The sequence below is a fragment of the Setaria italica genome, chromosome III, assembly GCF_000263155.2.
Source record: "Setaria italica strain Yugu1 chromosome III, Setaria_italica_v2.0, whole genome shotgun sequence".
In the NCBI taxonomy this organism is placed as follows: domain Eukaryota; kingdom Viridiplantae; phylum Streptophyta; class Magnoliopsida; order Poales; family Poaceae; genus Setaria; species Setaria italica.
The window spans coordinates 8,915,919-8,929,152 of NC_028452.1; the positions used below are offsets into that span (position 1 = coordinate 8,915,919).

A 13,234-nucleotide genomic window follows, 5' to 3' on the forward strand; every position below is an offset into this window, starting at 1 on the left:
TACAAATAGGTCCCTGGTTCATCGCGAATCAGTCCTAAACCTCCTTTTTAAGCCTCTAGCCCATGTTTAACTCGTCATTTCATGCGTCAAACTTCCTCCATTTAACCCCAAATTTTACCACGTCGTCCTCCAGAATACTTCCGCCGATCCATATCCAAATTGCCTAAAAATAACCGTTCTACCTATTTTCCATTCACATTTTCTGTTCGGAGCTCAACGGATAAAAACCAACTTTCTTTTATTTATTTGTGTGTCCGTTTGTGTGTGCCGTAGATCGCGGATTACCCAAGGAGGAGCCCGAGGAGGAGTTTGACCGCGAGCCCGAGCCCGAGGACCAGCATCACGAGCCGGAACTCCCGGAAGGCTTTGACCAGTGTTCTGCATACTACAGAACCTCATTGACACCAAGACCCTCGTCCATGCACAGTACCGCTATCGCCTCCTGCTCCGATCCAACGCTGCTGCCGCGACCCGCATACGCTACCTTTACATCGACATCAACCTCGGCTGGGAATGAGCCGCCGTGCCGCTGGTGAGAGATGGAGGAAGGCACGAGCGGGTCTCGGAAGGGAGAGAGGGACCGAAGAAGGTCGGGGCAGCGCAGTTGGGGCGGCACGGGACGTGGAGGGGCGGCGATGGGGGGCGGCACGGGATGTGGAGGGCGGCGACAGGGGGCGCCGCGGGGACCTGGGGCGACAGGGTCGAGCGGCGACAAGGCAAGGAGGGGACGAAAAGGAGAAGCTTTTCCCCTTTAACCCCCTCCCTTCCCTCCTTTTTCCACCCGAGCCCCCATCTGTTCAGGATTTGGATTGCGGGTTGATTACGAAAAAGTTAAGAGTTTTTTTTGCAAAATGATCACGACGGTGGAAAGAAATTGATGGTTGGAAGAAATATTCTCTCTTTACTATTAGGTATAGATTACCAATCCGTTGCATATTGTGTGCTTGGAACTCATTTTCCAAGTGACGAACGTAAACGGACTTGAAATGACATTTCTACCCTTCTCTTGTCCAGGGCTCCCAGTCGCAGATCCTCTATGGAGCGAGCACACGCTGCTAGGACGAGCGAAGGCGGAGCCTGCGCGACGTGCGGGGCAGCGCGGAAGCTGCGGCGCGGCCGCGCGGGCCGCTGGAGCCGCAATCCGTCGCCGTATTAGGTGCCATATGTGCTACCCTGGGGACGCACTCCGGCATTCGAGCCGCACGGCGCCGTCGCTCGCTTCGCGCGTTTCTGCTGGCAGCTTTGGATGAGTAGGTGAACCATCGGGAAGATAGCATGTTGTGCGGCTGCAATAGCTTCCGAGCTTGTCCACTTCCTTCCCTCTGTTATTTGTTACTCAAATAATGGAGGTTGAATGCTAGACAGTTCGTGGATATTGTTTTTCTTCCCTTTCTCAGTAGAAGCAAATAAGCAGTTGCATTTCTTCGTTGATATTGCTTCTCTTCCCTTCTTCGAGGAATCATGAATACTCTATCCTGTGAACATTGATAGGTTAGGGGTATTTTTATCCTAGTTAACAACGATTTGTGCAAATTTTAACAGAGTGCTAATTTCAGTTCACAATTAATTGCATCTTTCAATAGTATTTTAAAGTGCATATTCTTTTAGTGATATTTTATGGAAATCGTTATCTTTCAGTACTGTAGAATTAATTTTCCTTTGAGGATTTTGGAGCCGTGGCCGCGTCAGTACATCGCATGTGTGCAGTTAGTGTTTTTGCAGGTCGGGCCCGGACCGCACCTACAAGGCTCGAAAGTTCCACGAAGTTTCAGATAAAAAAAATACCTTCACTCTAGATTTTTCCAGTCAAACGGTTTCAGCTCCAGCAGCTCCACCGCTGATCTACTTAAAAAACGGTGAATCTCCACCAGATCCATGGATTCGTGGAGCACCATTGCCACTGGTAAGTGAAAAATGACGGTTCACTCTATTTTTTTCTTCTCTTTCTCCCGTCGCGAGTCTTCTTCGCCACGACCGGCCACTGCGCGGCCCTCCCCCAGCTGTAGCCGTGCCCAGCAGTGGCTCGCCGCCGGCCGCCAGCCCGCCGGCGAGGCCGCGCTCGACCGCCCGAGCCCTGCCCGCGCTAGCCCCTGCCTGACCCGGCGAGCCGCGCGCTGCCCCAGCCCCAACCACCCGCGGCCGGTCGCGCCCCTCTCTGGCCCCGCCCCAGCTCCATCTTATTTGCATAGATCTATTCACCAGGAACCGAACAAAATTAGTATTGCATTTTTAGTATTTTTCTACAATTTTCTATGCAATAAACAAGATTGAACCTATACTCCAAAATACGAAAAACAACAAAACCCAAAACATCACTTGGGCCGAGGCGTCGACACGCCGTGCGCCCTGGTGGCACGGCTCTGAGGCGCGCACGCCCAGTCCCCCACTCTGACGAAACTGAATCAAAGGGGTTCAGTTATAATTGCTCGGGAAACACATATTCAGGTGGCCGAAACTTTCATAAACACTACACAACCCGACCCTAGTAGCTATATCAAAGTTAGATCTAGTATGTAGTACTTCAACTTTTAGTAAGGAAGTTTGGTCAAATTCGAATTGGTTTCGGAGATAGGAAAGCTCCAAGTTGAGGAAAACTCACTGAATCCTAGGTTCAGTTAACTGGTTTCAAAATTGCTGTTTGACCAAATTTTGACTAATATTTTTAAACCTTTAAACTTGGAATCACATAACAAGGGTTACATATTATGAAACTAGATAGTTTTTTCGTTCCATTTTGACCATAAAACATATAGGTTATTTAAAGGAATTTAAATTGGCAAGCACTCAAACATGGCTAATTTAAACATTTTGCTCCTATAAGAAAATTCAGAACTATTTTCACATATATCACGTATATGCTTTCTAATAATCATGTTTATGAGCAAAATAACATTTCAACTATTCACATCCACATGTTGCTCTAACTTTTAGTTTGGCTTTTAAATTTAATTTTTAAACATGAAATTTACAAAAAATTAAACATAAACATATAAGATGACCGTTTGGCTTATGGACAATGTGAGATGCAATGACACATTTAATTTTAATTAAACTTGCTTAAAGTTTTCTAAACACCAGAGGTGTTACATGCTGCCTCCAGTGAAGGCGGACTTCATCTCAAGATTCCTTGCACAATGCCACACTAGCTCCCGCAGTCATCTCATGTACTTGGTACCCTGATCGAATTCCACACGAAACACAAGAGGGAATGAGTAGCATGCTGCCCAATCTCGCAAACTCCAAATCTCAACACCCCTCGCGTCAAGCCGTAAGTCTCAATTTGTGCTTAGCATGGAATGGAACGGGAGAACATTGGTTTATAGGACATGCAGACCTGCCATGTCTGTTGGGCGTCGGGTGAAGGAACAGCCACACTGCAGGGGTAGGCAGTGTAGGCGCATTGCAGGTGTTCCGTTTTTCCATTCTCCTAAGGCTCTCTGTCACTTTCAGTGGCATCACTGTCGAGCGTCCAGAGCCTTCTCTCCTTGCTTCTCTGTTGCTGTTGAAAGGTGGAATATAGGTTTGCCAGTTTGGTTAGTTCTAAACCACTTCATACTGAATCTTTTTCCAGTGATCAGTTTTTAACCTGGAAACCAGTGAACCTGCTCAAAACCATTCTTGCTATTCGTGAGCTCGTTCGCACCGGAATATATCGCATCGTCAACCGGTGCTTCGGTGTGGGCGGTCGTGTAGTCATTTATACAACATCCCAGATTCCCAGTTATTCGACGAAATATGCGTCCTAGGTGTTCGATGAAATGTGCGACCTAGGCATGGATCCACAGGTACCTCCCGTCCTGTGTCATAACCCTCGGTGCCGGTGGTGGCGTGGCCGCGCTGTTCTTGCAAGTGCTCCATTCTCTCACCTAACGTGCGCTTGAACCTCGAAGGGATTCACGCAGGAACTCGCGTCGTCCATGTCCTCGCAGGAAGAAATCTGTGCGCTCGCAAGAAGTCCCTGCACTTGTGCTTGCAGCGACCAGGGTACGTGACGAGCCACACTCGTGTATCTTATCGGTGACCTAGGGGCTAGTGACCAGCGACCAGGGTACATGACGAGCCGATGCACCTTTAGTGAGCTAGAGCTGTGTGTAGTTTGGACGAGCCGTGCGTCCGCCTAGCTGCTACAGAGCCGTATTTTCCGTATAGCGTCTGAACTGTTGGGATGCCACGCGGCGGCCATCGAAGGTCTGGGCACACTGATGAAAGTTTGGACACCGGATCCATCAAATTTTCTTCCTCACTGACAATGTGAGAATTCTCTCTATTGATTGAATGAATGGTTTGGTTACATATTTATAAAGGGGGAAGGTATCATGTTTCTTGGGAGTTGGAAGGTCCACATCCTTTTATGAAGTTGGTCCCTTCATGAAAGGTCCACACCTTTTCATGAAAGATCCTCTACAATTATCTCTAATACTAACTGATCACTAATTAAAATGTTTCACAATAGTAGCCGGCGCCATTTTCCAGATGCAAAGTCAGTGACAGTTGAACAAGTCTTCACGCGATAGTTTATCGAAACAGATCCCAAAATTCAGCAGTAGGCCAATTCTGCAAAGCCTGTACAGAACCCAAGACAAGCCCCTTGTACAACAGTACAACGAACAATTCAGATTCACGCAGAAATAAAGAGGGACTAGTAAATGGCAGACTACAGTTTGGACTGACCATAAAGTGTTCCTCTATCTTTTGCTAGTATCTTTTTCATGGAAAAAGAGCGCGCCAAATTGAAGCAGTTAGACACCACATGCTGGCAACAAAAATGCAAATTGCAGAGTAACTGTTCACATCCCAGCAGCAACTCCATGAAACAAGTTTGGATGCTGAGAAACTCTGAAACACATGCATATGATGTTAGAAGGGTGCAAACTTTATACATCTCCAAAGTTGCAGGAATGCCAGGAATCTGTAGAACACAAAGCTGGTCATCGAGTGTAATAATTTAGTAATTATTGTGTTTTTTGTTTTGAACCAAACCATGGATGTTCATTGGTGTTATTAAGAAAGAATAAGCTAAACTGAGGCAGATCGACACCACATGTTGTCTGCAAAACTGCAAAGTGTTGTCCAGGTTCAGCAGCCATTCATCAAGCAAAGTCATTGGTATACCGAGCCTTCTGGGAGAACACATCTAACTGAATTACAAGAACTCAAATTCAGTAACTTCAGCGTTACAGAAGTTTCAGAAATTCGGAGAGCGCAGAAGTTCCCGAAATCTGTTGAGCGCAATTTGAATACAGAGTTTTGATCTATATGATTCCTGTTATGTAATCATGTTTATGCACTGACAAAACAATCGATGTTCAGGTGTCTGAACTATGAACCCATATCGCTGCTTGCCAGCAGACACCACCACCAACGAATCTAGTACTACTATTATATGCATATATAGTTATACACAACAGAACGGCATGTACATGTTGTTTCGATTCTGGAATCTGGACTACCAAAATTCAGAGATGCTGTAGATTCAGCTGAGATGTTCACGGCAGAGCACAGACAATAGGACCAGAAAATTTCTTCTCACAAATCGAGTCAATAATAATGCAATTTACGGTACGTCTCAACATTACATAAGCGATTACATGACCTGCTCGTTTGAATAGACTGATCAGATCTTTAGTTCTTTACACCAAAAATCGAAGGACTCTCTCATCAGGTTGCACACACCGCTGGAGCAGTGGAGCCACGAGCAGCTGCTTCTTGGGCAATGCCGATTCCGCCTCTTCGTTCCTCAGCAGCTCCATCGCGTCGACCTTGGCAAACCATGATTGTTTGAGCGCGGCAGCCGCCGTGAGCCGCCTATCGGGGTTGTACGTCAGGAGGCCATTGAGGACCTCGAATCCTTGCTGGGACAGCACTGCCTCAGGGAACAGCTTGCGTAACTGGTTGTCATAATGCACGTCATCTAGTATCGGCCTGTGCTCGAGTCCACGCACGACGTTCTGACCAACGTGCCGGCGACGTCCCTTGGCGGCGCCGCCCTGGCGCTACACTACGTGAACCTCACCATGTTCATCGAGAAGCTCGCTGTCTCGCCTCACCATATCTGCTCCGACGAGATGGACGACCTGTACGGCATGCTGATGGAAAGACAGGATCCGGGCGCGCGCCTCAAGCCGTTCGAGCTATCCTCCTTCCAGAGGCTGGAGCCCAGCGCGTCGAGTGGGCCGCCCACCGGGACGAGCTTATGGCCTTGCATATTTGCAATTTCCCTGCTACCTCCTCATTGGCCTGCATCTTTGGATCCACCTGCACAGCCCCACAGCTAGCTCCTGGATTAGATCCAATCACACAGCAACCCTTCGGTGCCTCTTTCCAGAAACAACCATGCGTGGCGGCGGCGTAGGTTTTGACGCTAGGTCAAGCGCCGGCGGCGACCACGGAGACCACGACAGCAGCTCGATGGACACACCCACGGCTGCTTCCTTCGACGCCATACGCAAGCGCGCCGTGATGCCTCCTCCTACATCCGCTCATCCATCTTCCACGCTTCATCATCTAGCATCTGCTTCACAAGAGAGGCACCATCCTACTAAGCAAGCTGTCTTCCAGGAAGATGACAGCAATGACTACGGTGATGGCTCAGGGATGCTACGTTTTCTCTACAGCAGGTACATAGTATACGCTACTGTTGGTGTTAGTTGGTGCACGTGATGGGTATCGGCCGATCGATCGAGGTTTGTATACGTTGTACAAATTGTATACGTAGTAGAAATTTCGACATGCTAATCAAGATAGAAGTATGCCTTCTGGATTAACTTTCCTGCTTAGTATAAAGAGATCTATAATGTTTATATTTGGATTAGTATCTGATTATTCTTTTCTGAAATTTAAGTTCTTTCAATCATCACCTGCTGGCACAATATTTTTCCTCTGATAATCCTTTATTCTAGACTTATAGGGTGTGTTCTCACCTAAAAATTACTAGGTGATTGCCCTCTGCGTTGCTGTAGGAATTTAAAGATGATTTCTATACGCATTGTGTATGAACAAAAAGCATATACGCAGGATAACGGCAGTTCCAATAATTATCAGTCATATTCTTTGCACATCTAATAATTTAAATTTCAGTGATATTTTCTATGCATCAATAAGCAGTCCTCATTTCATCAGCACAACCTCCTGAACATGCTAACATACTGTTATGCCCTCACTATTTATATTGCCTGATGCATATCTAATATACAACACTGATTTAGATCTATGTAATCTAAACTAAAGGTGGATGGCTGAAACGTAGTTTTCAATATATTAGAAGCATTTACATGATGTCAGATGTTCGGTTTCCTAAGTTTGATCAGTCGATGCTAGTAGAGAAATTATTAATCAAACTTTCATCATAATGAGAAAAATATTACCTCCTGTATTGCAATCACATTTTGCTAATTTTGTTAAATTCAAGTGTAAGTAATATCTTAAACCACACAATGTTATTTTTTTGCTCTATTGCACACAGTGAACCATTGATGGGTGAGACATGGAAATTTTGTTTCCAACGCAAGGGGAAACCTGAGGACGACGAATTCGTCGACATTGAAGTAGACATAGCTCATATCTCATTTTATAACGTGGTATACTTCAAAGAATAGCTTGGGTATGGAGCTAGGGACTTCTTATACTACAAGAAACGTTGCGGTAGGGATGTAGCTAAACTTTAGGCCATCGAATATTTACGCCATGCAGAAGCAATGGTACAGGACAATGCTGCGGAGAGGGAAATCAGGTTGGTATTGTCAAGGGAGCTAGAACTAGAGGTAAATGTCAGCATAACACCAATTAAGAAACATGGGGGAAGCGAAAACATGATCAATCAGGTACAGATGAACACCTTGATGCCTACAAGGTGTGGCTAGCAAAACTGCAAGCCAAAGAACCAGACATAGGTACGATCATTCTTTGCATCACCCATGAAAAATGTTATAACACAATGTTGCTTTGACAAGTGCATCTGGTTAATCATGACTCAAAGACTACAGGGATGACTTCAGGGATGAAACAATTGAAACATACAAGGAATGGCTAAGGCATACAAGCCGTTGTTGACATATGCGTAATTTAATTGCTTTTATGATGTCATCAAATATATTACCAGCTCTTGTACATTCAATAAAATAATTGATGCATGGTGATTTTTTTTGCAGTGTCATTATTGAAAGAACATACAGAAGATGACCATATAACTGGATGGGAGGGAAATCAAGAAAGGAGCACAGCAAACAAAGATAGGCCAGCTCATGCAAGAAAACCAAAACAACAAAGGAATGGTATGTGCTGGTCTTTCCATTTTGCATTATACTCTTTTGCTGATCATATATATTATATTTGTTTCATATGTTAATAAGGTGGACCCAAAACTCGTGGACGTGGATGTCTCAAAGGATATAAAGCAGCTACAAAGAGAAGTAAGAGCGGATCTGAGAAATTAAAGATCGAATTTGATTCCTTGCTGGGAGGCCCCTATGGTGAGAACAGCCGCACATTTGTGGATGAGATTGTAATCTTTACCAGGAAAAAGGCTCCACTTAGAGGAGTGCAATCGTGGAAGGATATGAAGGACAATGTGAAAATAGCAATAGCAGAAGAAATGATGGTAAGTCAATTATTTTCTTTAGCCAAATGTTATGAATTTAGTACCTTCGCTTTAATGTTCTATTTGTCTTTCCATTCAAATAGAAAATTTGGGACTTAGATGACATTGAAGATGCTACTGAAAAGATATGGGAAATTACCAAAGAGAGGTACAAAGGATGGAGAGCTTCATTTAGTTCGACATACAAGGCATACTCCACTTACGCTCAACGAATGAAGCATAAGCATGAAGATTTAGACGACGTGGAGTGTTACTACTTGATCCAATATTTTGGAAGTAAGCCATTCCAGGTTCGTCGGTGTCCAATTTCTTTAGTGATTCCACTACTAAAGTATAATGTAATTAACAGAGCGCTGCTTGTACACCTTTTGTAGAAAATTGGCACTAGGAACTCTGGAATCCAGAAGGTGAAGACTAAGCATCTCACGGGATCGAAATCATATTCCCAAATTAGTTTTGAACAGGTAATGACAACATTAGCTAAGTTAATTACTTTCTTAGATGGTTGTTACCTAATGCTAAATTATTGCCATCTCAGAGAAACAAGGGTAATGGCCAACAGACTACTGATTTGCAACTTTGGAGACTACTGATTTGCAACTTTGGATGACTACTCCCACCAAGGATGGGCAATGGTCAAATGAAGACTCTAGGGATATCTACGTGAGTGCTTGTATATGATTGCACCTTTAAAATTTTAGCATGTTTCAAACCTATTTTGGAACTGTTTGAAATTACATGCTTCTAATTTATTTCTCATGTTTCACTTAGGAAAATGCCTGCATCCAAGTTACAGAGGTAGAAAAAGGGAAGGGTAGGCCCTTCCTTACGGTTGAGGAGGAAAACACAGTTTTCCAACTCAACTACTCTAAAACTCTTGGAATAAAGTCATACAGATGTCATGGACGTGGATACATGGCGAAATATCCAACAAGAAATGCTCTACTGAAACATAGAGAAGAAGATGCAGCTCGTACTGAAGTTTTAGCTCGACAAGAAAGAATGCAGCACCAACAAGAGGTTGAAGAATTAAAAGAAAAGCTTGAACATGCAGTTTCAGCAAGGGAAAGAGACAAGGAAGAAACTAAGAAACAAATTGAAGAAATCAGGTAAGAATTCCGGTCAACACTACAACAACAAATACAATTAGCATTGTGGCAGGTAATAACTTTGGACCACGGTTCTCCTTTTTTGGCTCCTCTATTTTAGCTAATGTTCCTTGTCTTTTGGGCTATGCAGGCTATCCTAGGAACCATCAACACCACACCAAATGGACCAAGTATCAACAACAACTTCATCACACCACCACGTATAGAGGATGCAGCTATAGAGGTAATACAAATTCAACAAAGGTTACTTACAGAAGATGCAACATGTTTACATATAAAATGCAACTTGTTCACATCAAAGCTTTCATTTTGGTAGAATAATGAACCAGTAAGCGTGTTGACCACAGAAACGGTAGTTGACCAAGGTATTACCATGACAACAAAGACTAGTGCAACCAGAACTCTTTTCCAAAAAAAAAAGAATGGTTCCAATGGATCATTGAATTATGTTTCTACCCAACATCTATTGAGGACTTGTAATCAAAAGAAAAAACAGCAGGTATGAATACCAATGTGATTTGTCTTTGAAATGGTGGGTAATATGTTTTGTATGATATGTCAATAAAGTTCATCAAACTGATGGGGATCTTGTCGTGTCAAACGGTGTATGATATTATTGCAGAGTGTTCCTTAATTTAGTTTATATCTTTACTATGTCACTATGATCATTTAGTTTGCACGTGATTAGTTATTCCATGCACTTAATCACCAAGGTTCCTATATTAAATTAATAAATTATATGTGTGTTCATGAATTGCAGGAAAGCGTGGACAACCAAAATATTTAGAGAAAGTTTTATGCCTATATGCTGGTAATGGATAGCTAGAAGAATGAAGAATTATAGGAAATTTTTATTGGTGACGACTGGTGCTGATGGGGCATGAAGAGATCAATAAGAGAACTCATATTTAGTTTTATTTTCTTATGCCAAACATAGTTGCAAACTTGTAGTTAGAGATGATGTTTTTATTCTGCTGTGGTCATGTTTATTTTAGCAGTACTCTATTCATTGTGTTATTACTTTGGTTGAGACATATATTTGAAGTTAATGAAGGTTTGAGTTTTTATATGTGATGATGAAATATATACTCATGGCACAATTATTTTGTAACAACAATTAAATTTCTAGCTACAAAACAAAATTAAAAAGGTGCTGGCTAAAATGCCACCGTTGCAACAAACCACTATGCAACCACTGTTTGTTATTGCAATATACATTACTACCACAAACTTTATGTGTTGCTATAGGAGTTTCTACCACCAACAATGGTTCGTTGCATTTTCCATCTATTACCACCAACAATAATTCGTTGCATTTTCCATCTATTACCACTAATAATGATTCGTTGCATTACCTTTTATTGCTACCAGCAAGTGAATGTTGCAATTGTGACTCTAGCCACCAAATTTGTTACGTTGCAATATTTATTTGATGCAATGGAGCATATTGCATGGCAATATGGCCATATACCCATGTAACTACGGGGTGACAATAAACCTATTTTGCGACAAATTCGTTCGTGCAGCCACATATTTCATTGCAACAATAATTCATGCAACCATTCTGCTGGTCGCAATATCCGTGCTTGCAACCAAATCGCAGTTGCGTTAGTTTTTTTTATGTGCATTGCAAAACCACCATATTGCAACACCATATCCAAAAGGATGCAAGAACCTATTGCACCGTTCCAAATGCAACCACCTGTCAATGACCATACATAGATGTAATTGATCTTTATTGCAACCAAAATAGCCATATTGCAACCTAATATAGGCGTCATGACAGGGCTGGATCCTAGTAGTCCTTAGGCTAGAAGTGGAGCTTAGGCTAGAGCTTTCTTGCTAGTAGTGCTCTGCCCTCCCTCGAGTCGGTTGGGGACCAACCTCTAGCCTTCGGTATGGCTTTGTACTTGACTCGTCTATATCATATTTATACAGAGTTCGGTATTTATGCTATCTTGATAGTATGCTATACCATATCCTGTGCTTCATATCATTATACTCGTATGCTTTGTCTAGATTTACTGTATTGTATCAATTTGGTGTGCCTTCGGGCTTGCTCTAGTTCTATGCCTATTGATCATCATGGTCAAGGTTACAGATGGTCTAGAGTTGTGATCACGTGTGTGGGCGTGGTGCCTAGGCATTAAAGGATCCATTGAATATGACTGTGCCCCATGGTTTGAGGGGTAGGCGGCAGGTGGTGGCAGCCTTGTCTATCCCTCGTAGTCCCCCATGTTTGGGTATGGTGTAGGAGTTCTGAAAGATATCTTGCCTTGGCAGACCAGGGCTAGGTATTCTCCCCGTATACAGTATGCGTAGGTTTAGTGCTAATCATATGTTTGTATAACCCTTGCTAGTATAAATAGATATCAGGACCCCTCTTGTATGCCTTGCTCGCGCTAACCTTAGGCCTATTCTTTTATTTATTTATTCTCTATTTATCCTTGAGATTGGCTAAGTGTGTGTGTCATATTACCCTTATACTCTATCATGGCTTACCCCTGTATGAGTAATCAGTCTATTTCTTGAGCATATTGTCCAAGTTATGTATCCGATATCCTTTTTTACACCATGCCATTCTTTAGGAAAATATAAATAACAGTACCCTGAATACTCTCTAGGTGAAATGCTACAACGGTATATCCGTGTGCTTGTGGATTCATTCGCATACGGTAAGAAATACCAACAGTGATGATGATGAGGAAGAGGAGTACAATGTGAAGCACCGTAATGACAAGGAACCAGCAGGCAGTGACAGTGATGAGGACAGCGGTGATGGTGATGGTGATGGCAATAATGATGGTAGAGGTGGAAATGGTGATGAGGATGATGGAGAGGATGATGAGGATGAGGAGAGTGATGATGAGGATGTGGACAATATTGCTATGCCCATCATTTAGAGGCCTACCTATCCCTTTCATAGAGGACCAACAAATTATTTTGGGGATGGGATGACTGAGATAGTGAAAAGGTTGAGAGGAGAGGATCCATACAGTGCTCCTAAGACTGCTCAAGAGTATAGATTTTGGACTCCTTTTCAGCAGGATCTCCAAACCACTGTCATTCTTAGAAAGTCCAAAATCATGCATAAAGCACATTGGGTGGACTGGGAGTATATGGGGAAGAAGCATAATCCTATATCTGATGAAGTGATGAATGCTTGTGCCGAGAAAAGACTTAAGCATTTCATGGGGTTCAAGCACAGTTGGAACAAGGAAATCATTGCACAATTCTTTGCTACCGTGTACTTTGGGCATATTGCAAATTAGAGGGCTATGTTTTGGATGACCGAGGGTGACAGGCACCATATCACTTATCCTGTCTTTGTATCTATGTTCAGAGTTGGAGGTAATGATCACACCTATCGTAAGCTCCATGATGAGGGTGTTCTTGAGACGATAAAGATGCACTTCATGTATCCCAAGAATATGCAAAATGCAAGTGCCTACGGGATCGTTTCAATTTAGCTCCAAATCAACATCATTAGGAAGTCTATTATTTTTTTCCTTTTTTTCATGCTTAGTGA

General features: G+C 43.1%; 1 protein-coding gene across 1 annotated transcript; it reads left to right on the forward strand.

Moving 5' to 3' along the window:
* The first annotated feature begins 6,333 nt into the window (after window positions 1-6,333).
* Window positions 6,334-12,608, forward strand: LOC111256727 (rRNA-processing protein EFG1-like). The gene is made up of 5 exons (XM_022825210.1): window positions 6,334-6,617; window positions 8,515-8,596; window positions 8,680-8,886; window positions 9,368-9,705; window positions 12,386-12,608. The coding sequence occupies exons 1-5, from the start codon at window positions 6,334-6,336 to the stop codon at window positions 12,606-12,608; spliced, it is 1,134 nt and encodes a 377-aa protein (XP_022680945.1).
* The last annotated feature ends 626 nt before the right edge of the window (window positions 12,609-13,234 follow it).

Coding starts and splice junctions, on each gene's coding strand:
- LOC111256727 (XM_022825210.1), top strand. CDS start 6,334: ATGCGTGGCGGCGGCGTAGGTTTTGACGCTAGGTCAAGCGCCGGCGGC. Junction 6,618..8,514: donor CTACGTTTTCTCTACAGCAG/GTACATAGTATA, acceptor AATCTTTACCAG/GAAAAAGGCTCCACTTAGAG. Junction 9,706..12,385: donor AAACAAATTGAAGAAATCAG/GTAAGAATTCCG, acceptor GCATACGGTAAG/AAATACCAACAGTGATGATG.